An 8,862-nucleotide genomic window follows, 5' to 3' on the forward strand; every position below is an offset into this window, starting at 1 on the left:
AGATATTTTTTACAGTACATTATTATTTCTTTAAAGTAATCCAGCCATTAGGGTTGCACAATCCAGTGCACTCTTAGTGCCGGTCCCAAGCTCGGATAAATGGGAGGGTTGTGTTAGGAAGGGCATCCAGCGTAAAACATGTGCCAAATCTAACATGCAGATCACGAATACGGATGATCCGCTGTGGCGACCCCTAATGGGAGAAGCCGAAACAAAGTTTTTTTTATTTCTTTAAAGGAGAAGTCAGATCAGATTATTTTTTTTGTCAGGAAAATAAAGAGCAGGCAACGTGTCAGATCTTAGTTTTTATTTAATGATTATGATGAGTACATGAGTTAAAAGATTTAGGCACAAAGTAAATAGTTTCCCAAATCATAACAACAAACACCTAAATCATATAGTATATTTTGCTAAATAATTGATGTAATATTTTATATAGTGATTTTTTTTTTTTGACAGTAAGTGCTCTCAGCAGATTCAAAGCAACAATATTAAAGGTAAAACTGAAAGAGAAAACCAAGAAGGAAAGAATCAGCAATTCACCATAAATCTGTCCAGAATATAGTCTGGGAAATTTGGAAAGATAAGTAAACTCATCATTTAATATGTCAATGACTTGACCTCTATTATGTTTATTATTCTGTTAATTAAAAGCACAATATGTTAATTTCAATAAACGGCGAAGAAAACAATGCTGAAAGATCAATCATGTCATTTGGCAATCCATGAATGGTGGTATCCTTGAGAATAGAGGACAACATAAGCTTTAAAAATGTCATCAGTCCTTCAGCGCCTATTTAGAATCCTCAAATTTTGACAGGAACTGTGGTGCTGACACTTATATTCTCCACCTGAGAGAAAAAAAAGAAACATCTCTTAATTTCCTTTTATATAATTTACAGTATACACACAATTGTTAATAATGATTTCCCCTTGCAATCATATAAAAATGACTTACTTCACTAATGCCAAAGTTGTTTATGAATACATCTCCAGCAATATACATCGAATTCACCTTCTCTATTGCTACACGGTGTTTAAATGTGTAGCATCCCAGGCCATTCAACATTATCTGAACAAACAAAACATAACCTTCATTAATCCATCTGTTTAAAGTTTAGACTTTATTTCTTTTCTCTATAATATCATACCTCATAGCCTTCTGGTTTGACAAGCACAAAGATATCAAAGGCTGCTTCTTTGACAAAGGGGCACCAGTTAATCATTTCTTCATTTCCCCATGCTCCATCCCTGCTACTGTTAAGGACTATATGGTTTTCACGGGCGCTGAAGTGTAAAGCGTTGTCATAACCATACCTCAGTGATGTCACAAACGTAATTTCGAAGCTGCAAGGAATTATTGTAATATTTTAATAACAACATTTTTATGTCAGTTGATCCACATTAAATTATTCTGTTGTAAAGTGAAAACACATTAAACATACATGCAACAATCTGAAGGAACAACCCCTTGATAGAACAAAGCCATGCCAGGTTTCATGGTTACTGGAAGTTTGCTGAAATAGCCTTTTGTCTGTTGTGGTCATAAGATTATTGGTTTATTAATGATAAATGCCTATTATTTCAATTTTATTATTCAAATGCAAATGTGAAATTACTCAGTCATTTTTAAAATGTCTTCACAATTTTCTTGTTGTATCAGTTACTCACAGGGTTGCAGACTGCTTGTGGCACATCAGACTGGATGTTGGAATGCTTTACACGTGAGGTGCCAGAGTTTAATTCCTTAACAAAAGTAGAGTTGTTCCAGTTCTGTAGAGAGTAGACACATTTAAAATGTTCATGAAAATTATGTTTATGAAAAAGGTTTTGAAACACACACAAAGACACAAATAACTGAAGAGTTTGAGTATGCAAAATAACTTACAGGAACTGTACCAATGACGTTCATGATGACGTCTCCACCAATGTAAATAGTAGTCACTTTCTCTATCGGCATACGGTGCTTGAACAGGTAACGCCTCTGCCCATTTACATACATCTGCAAAGTACAGATGTGGCTTTCTTTAAATATATTACATTATTATTAAGTGCAGTGGACCTCTAAATACAGCCCCCACATTTGGAATGGCCCTATAAATCACACTAAAACACATTTTCACACCCTTACCAACGCTTAGCACTTCTCCTTGATACTGAGTATATACAGTGAGGAAAATAAGTATTTGAACACCCTGCTATTTTGCAAGTTCTTCCACTTAGAAATCATGGAGGGGTCTGAAATTGTCATCGTAGGTGCATGTCCACTGTGAGAGACATAATCTAAAAAAAAAAAATCCAGAAATCACAATATATGATTTTTAAACTATTTATTTGTATGATACAGCTGCAAATAAGTATTTGAACACCTGTCTATCAGCTAGAATTCTGACCCTCAAAGACCTGTTAGTCTGCCTTTAAAATGTCCACATCCACTACATTTATTATCCTAAATTAGATGCACCTGTTTGAGGTCGTTAGCTGCATGAAGACACCTGTCCACCCCATACAATCAGTAAGAATCCAACTACTAACATGGCCAAGACCAAAGAGCTGTCCAAAGACACTAGAGACAAAATTGTACACCTCCACAAGGCTGGAAAGGGCTACGGGGAAATTGCCAAGCAGCTTGGTGAAAAAAGGTCCACTGTTGGAGCAATCATTAGAAAATAGAAGAAGCTAAACATGACTGTCAATCTCCCTCGGACTCCATGCAAGATCTCACCTCATGGGGTCTCAATGATCCTAAGAAAGGTGAGAAATCAGCCCAGAACTACACAGGAGGAGCTGGTCAATGACCTGAAAAGAGCTTGGACCACCGTTTCCAAGGTTACTGTTGGTAATATACGTCATGGTTTGAAATCATGCATGGCACCGAAGGTTCCCCTGCTTAAACCAGCACATGTCCAGGCACGTCTTAAGTTTGCCAATGACCATTTGGATGATCCAGAGGTGTCATGGGAGAGAGTCATGTGGTCAGATGAGACCAAAATATAACTTTTGGGTCATAATTCCACTAAACGTGTTTGGAGGAAGAAGAATGATGAGTACCATCCCAAGAACACCATCCTTACTGTGAAGCATGAGGGTGGTAGCATCATGCTTTGGGGGTGTTTTTCTGCACATGGGACAGGGCGACTGCACTGTTTTAAGGAGAGGATGACCGGGGCCATGTATTGCGAGATTTTGGGGAACAACCTTCTTCCCTCAGTTAGAGCATTGAAGATGGGTCGAGGCTGGGTCTTCCAACATGACAATGACCCGAAGCACACAGCCAGGATAACCAAGGAGTGGCTCTGTAAGAAGCATATCAAGGTTCTGGCGTGGCCTAGCCAGTCTCCAGACCTAAACCCAATAGAGAATCTTTGGAGGGAGCTCAAACTCCGTGTTTCTCAGCGACAGGCCAGAAACCTGACTGATCTAGAGAAGGAGTGTGGAGGAGTGGGCCAAAATCCCTCCTGCAGTGTGTGCAAACCTGGTGAAAAACTACAGGAAACGTTTGACCTCTGTAATTGCAAACAAAGGCTACTGTACCAAATATTAACATTGACTTTCTTAGGTGTTCAAATACTTATTTGCAGCTGCATCATACAAATAAATAGTTTAAAAATCATACATTGTGATTTCTTGTTTTTTTTTTTTTTTTTTTTTAGATTATGTCTCTCATGGTACTCACTCCAGCTCATGCAATTATGTAGACTTGTACAGACCAATCCATTCCCCCGTTAAAGAAAGAAAAATATATGTGGCCCTCGCAGAAAAAAAGTTTGGTGACCCCGATTTAGTGGGTCCACTTTCATACCTCATAGCCTTCTGTTTTGATCACCAAAAAAAACATCAAAGGCGGATCCTTTAGAAATGGGACATGATGTCTTTTCGTCACCCTCCCAATTCCCATTCCTGTAGCTGTTATAGATCGTCGAATCATTGATGTAAAATTTCAAGTGAAAAGCAACACCGCCAACTTCCCTTTGTCCGGCTATAAGATTTATTTCAAAGCTGTGTGTAGAATAAAAAAATTATTTTAAAATACAGTACAAAAAATCCATAAAAAGTACATAATATTTATAATATAATAATATAATACAACTGTGTAATGTGTTCAGTAACATGAATACATACACATTTCCTGCTGCAGGAACAACCCCTTGGAAGTACAAAGCCATTCCTGATTTCAGTCCTCCTCTATTTGTATCAGTGTAAGGAATGCTCTGTGATGAGTAAAAGATCATACAAAAGAACATACATCAGAAGGTCTCATAAGGTTTGTTTTTTTGTTTTGTTTAGTTTTGATCTTAACCAAACAACACTGAATTCACTGATTCATCAAAAGTTGTTGCAGCCTTGCCCAGCTTTGGCCCAACAGAACAAATGAAATTTTTTGTTTTTGTAACTTTTTTAATATGTTGAGTGTGATTTTGGAGCTGTTGCTACTCACAGGACTGCTGACAACATTTGCAACCTCTGACTTGATAGTAGAGAGAGACCATCTTGACATCCCCATACTGCTCATTATTTTATGCCTTATTTTATTAAAGAGAGAAGGCATAGAAAGGTCCTGTGGAAAATAAAATTATGTGCCACATAAATAAATGAAAATATAAAGTATGAATTACCAATATGCATAACCAACACACTATATATTTTAATCAATTTCATTTGATAAAAATGGAAACCAAACCTATATTCATGTTTGAAAATAAATAGAAGACTAAGATTATCTTACCCATTTGTCCACTGTGACATAGTCTTTCCCAAGGAGTGAGAAGGAGACAGCATCACTGGCTTCACTCACTCCTACATCACTAACAGCTCTGTATTGGACCCAGTATTGTTCTCCTGACTTTAGTCCGGTCAGTGTGAAGCTGGTCTGTGCATCTGAAGTGTTGATGACTGTCCATGCAGCAGCATCAGTTGGTGGTGTTGTCCTGTACTCAACTCTGAAACCTATTGTCTCTCCAGTTGGGGACTTTGAAAACTTTAGGAGGACTTTCCCATCACTGGTTTCAACCACAGGTAGGGAAGGTTTGGATACAGGCTGGAACTTGGGAGTTTTTAGACTGCTGTTTTGGTAAAGTTGGATGGAGGTTCCTGGATTGCTGGGGTCAGAAAAGGCAGCAATGATGAACTTGATCCTCTTGTTATTTATATTGGCCTTAAAAAAACTTGTGAAGAGAGAAAGATTTTGCCTCATGCTTGCAGAAATGTCACGAGAAGTAAACCAAGGCTGTGTTGCTTGGAATGGGAATGCATTTACATTTTGTTGAACCAAATTAGCAAACATGTTAGACTTTACAAAGTCTTTTATAGTCACTATGTAGGGGTCTTCATTCTTTAGAGATGTAAATGACAAGCAGACCACCACATCAACATCAGGATCAAAGAGGAAAGAATTAAGTGACCCTAAGGATCTGACAACTTTCACGTCCTTCAGCCCACTGGTATAAGAACTCAATATGTTTAATTCAGCAGGAATGTCATCCAACCATTTGTTCATGTGGGTATTTGTGAAGGCTGTCAAGTAATGATTGTTCAAGATGTTCTGCAGATCTTTTTCCTCCACTTCCCCATTTCGAATAGTTGGCAAAACTTTGGCCAGTTCCTTCAGGAATGATGACTTATAATAACCCACTAGTTCCTGAAACTGTAGCAGCCTGTTTTTTTATATCATGGAAAACATCTACTATTGGGTTTGTGATGAAATCATTGCTTCTTCTTTGTACTTCAGCAAGGTCCTCCAACACATTTTCTGTTTTAGTCACCAGGTTCAAACTGATTTCTCTCACCAATTTAGCAGCCCTATCATTCAATAGTGTGAGAGGATCTTTCGTTCTTTCAGCAAAGTAGGCAATCTCCTGCATGCCCTCAAAGCCTCTGTGTATGTTGTACGGTTTTCCTCAAGCTCATAGTCACCATAAAATGTGACATTCATATTCTCCGTTAGATTTTTTTCATTTTGATTCATTGTTAGGGACGCTTGTCCCTCAATAAAAATAGTAGGTATCTTCTTAATTGTCGCATAAAGGTTTCCTTCAATCTACTATTTGTTCTCGTTTTCTGCACTTATATAATCAAACACTAAGAAAGCACTAGCACCGTACTGTACAGCTGTAATTACACGAGTGGCTGATTTCTGCTCAAAGACTTGTGGATAAGTGATATTGCCCAGCTCCTTCATAGTGAGTTGCTCAAATTTTGTTGTCTGGCTGTACTGCATGGTAACTCTGGACTGACATGCTGAGGATTTGGTATCATGCAGGTATTTGGCCGATCCTCCAACTTCTACCAACCCACATAAGAAACTTGCTTTTAGGGAAGCTTTCACATCTAGGAGGTTGGCCTTTTCACTAATACTGTCAGAGGCAACTAGCTTGACAAATGTTTTAGTCTGGTCATGAACATCAAGATTGTCATACATTGAATTCCTGTCCCATAAAGTAACACCTGAAACAAGAGAATTAAAACATTACTTTTCAGAATATTACTTGACTCTTGATCTACAAGCGTGTGCCCACAAATTACTTGATTACTTGACTCTTCAGAAATAACCACTGGTGTAATTTTGCATAATTTTTGAATTTGTAATTGTGTAATTGAGTTTTTTATTAACAATAACAAGGTTTCATCTAGCTTCGAGTCCAAAATGAGTCTTAATCCATATTTAACTAGTTTTACACACAAAGGTGTATACAACTAGACATCCAGTGACTCCTGTTCACTTTAAGACATATGCAATGACACCTACTGCACATCTCGCTTATCAAATGTCTCTTTGTGTCAATTTACATTTAGAGCATTCGACAGACACAACACAACACAACACAACAACTGAGAAGTTGAGGGTTAAGGGCCTTGCTCAAGGGTGTAGCAGTGGCAGACATACATTTACTTGCAATGCTGAACAAAAGAGAAACAACTTAACACAAAAAACATCTAAAAGTTACCCCTACCACCCAATTTGTGTAAATGGTTTTGTGTTTTGAAAGTAACTTAATTAACCCCTTTTAATCACTTCTAAATTACCAACAAAGTGGATGTTATTACTGCTTTAGAAAAAGGGATTCAAGAGTGATTTGCAGTTTTACTCTATGTGTGTATAAATAGCAGTATAACACATGAGCAAAAGAACAATCATATTAGCATACAATCGCTATTGTTGATTGGAAATAAATAAATTAACAATTAGATGCCAAAAAGGTTCCAGTTGCACAGGTTGTCATTGTGTCTGGGTCATAATGGAGATCCATTGGTATTTAGAGATGCCTGCTGATATTAGCACAATTTTATCTAATCGAACTAATTACTTCAAACTGAAGGAAAGCAGAATATGTACACAGACCTTTAAATGTTGGTACTGATAAATGATTTCATTAATTATTAATTACTCCTAAATTGCAATTTTATTTCTAAGACACCAGAATTAAAAGGCACAAAGAAGTGTGTTGCAATATGTTGCTTCATGTATCTTTTCATTTATGAGTGATGATTTGCTACAGCACTATTCCAATATGTCAATAATCTACTACACATTGTTGTAACTTCATGGTAACTTTGTTATTGTAACTTCATTTATACAGAAAAGTTATTTTACCAGCATTAAATGAATAAAGGTAAACAAAAGCAGATATTAATTTTAAAATAAACTTGACCTTAATAGAACATTTATCTAAGAATGAACACAAATATTAAAGCTACAATTTAATATAATAAACCAATTTATGAATTTCTCTCTGGGATGAATAAAGTGATCAATGTATCAATCAACTGCCAATATGATGAATATATTAATCAGCTGCCAATATGAAGTTTGCAAAAGCCTTCTCCAATGTTTAAAAGTTCTGCCACTGACACTTTCATACAGCTCGGATTTTTTTCGCTAATGTGCAGGAAACTTTAACTGCAATTATTTAGCTGCATAAACGACAAACTTGTTAGTCAGCAGATTTTCTTTTCTTTCTCTCTTAATCTTTTTATCTACACACAGCTACTTCTACACACATACTATTTCCAAAAAAAGCAGTGAATGTTCAGTTAAAGTTTTCTTTCTTTATCATGTATAATGAACATTACAAACTACATAAATACACTAAAAGAAGAGAATAAGAGGTTTACCTGGAATAAAAGAATCAGTGCGGCAGTCGTACAACATGCCAGGATACAGGGCCCTTCCCAGAGCTGCCATCTCAATGATTTTTTTATCCATGTCTGTCAAGAAAAAAAATGTCATTAAAATGCTTTTCTGGATTATCTACGCTGAGTGGCCTCCGTATGAATGGAGCATGTTTAATTTTTTCAAGATTTATATAAATAAACATTTAAAATATAAATATAAATAGAAAGATCAAAGATTGATAGAGCTACTTAGATATAAAAAATATATATATACAAGACCTTATTAGTAAACGAGACCTGTCGAGATCTGTTGAGACCAGCTGTGTTGTTCTATTCTTCTATGCAGTGTTCCTCTATTTATACTGTTTTTGAGACTCCTTTGTCAATTTTATTATACAAATTAGTAAATAATCTAATAATGTCTTCAGGTGACAATTTGTGTGATCCACCCTTTTTTGCAAATGGGATGGTTATTATGTTATCCCATAAAGTAACAGGATACGTTTACTATGAAACTTCAAAGAAAATAATTTATGAGGTTTTCTGCCTAATCCCATGGCATTTTGTGGTTCAGAGACACAAATTTGCTTCTTTTTTCTTTCTATGTAATGTATTTCATTTGAAAGTATTTTTGGTGCCTTCACAGTTTCTCTCTCTGCCACTGGATTTCACAGACGCTGTATTGGTTTTTTTCTAGTTTGTTATTGGTTTATTTTCTATCTTCAAGCACTATTACTCAACATTTAAGCA

The 8,862-nt window shown here is 36.3% G+C and overlaps 2 protein-coding genes across 2 annotated transcripts; both read right to left on the reverse strand.

Moving 5' to 3' along the window:
- Positions 1-290: 290 nt before the first annotated feature.
- Positions 291-5,914, reverse strand: LOC310715529 (galectin-4-like). Its single transcript, XM_083522007.1, has 10 exons — positions 4,727-5,914; positions 4,439-4,558; positions 4,123-4,211; positions 3,803-3,999; positions 1,889-2,002; positions 1,672-1,773; positions 1,446-1,534; positions 1,152-1,347; positions 959-1,072; positions 291-851 (listed from the first exon to the last, which is right to left on the reverse strand). Exons 4-10 carry the CDS (start codon positions 3,926-3,928, stop codon positions 807-809), a joined length of 786 nt encoding a protein of 261 aa, XP_083378133.1. The 5' UTR covers positions 3,929-3,999; positions 4,123-4,211; positions 4,439-4,558; positions 4,727-5,914; the 3' UTR covers positions 291-806.
- On the reverse strand, positions 5,892-8,526 carry LOC310715530 (cytolytic toxin-beta-like). Its single transcript, XM_083522008.1, has 3 exons — positions 8,392-8,526; positions 8,113-8,205; positions 5,892-6,444 (listed from the first exon to the last, which is right to left on the reverse strand). The coding sequence occupies exons 2-3, from the start codon at positions 8,201-8,203 to the stop codon at positions 6,041-6,043; spliced, it is 495 nt and encodes a 164-aa protein (XP_083378134.1). The 5' UTR covers positions 8,204-8,205; positions 8,392-8,526; the 3' UTR covers positions 5,892-6,040.
- Between the last annotated feature and the right edge of the window lie 336 nt (positions 8,527-8,862).

Source organism: Silurus aristotelis (genome assembly GCF_946808225.1).
Source record: "Silurus aristotelis genome assembly, chromosome: 20".
NCBI lineage: Eukaryota > Metazoa > Chordata > Actinopteri > Siluriformes > Siluridae > Silurus > Silurus aristotelis.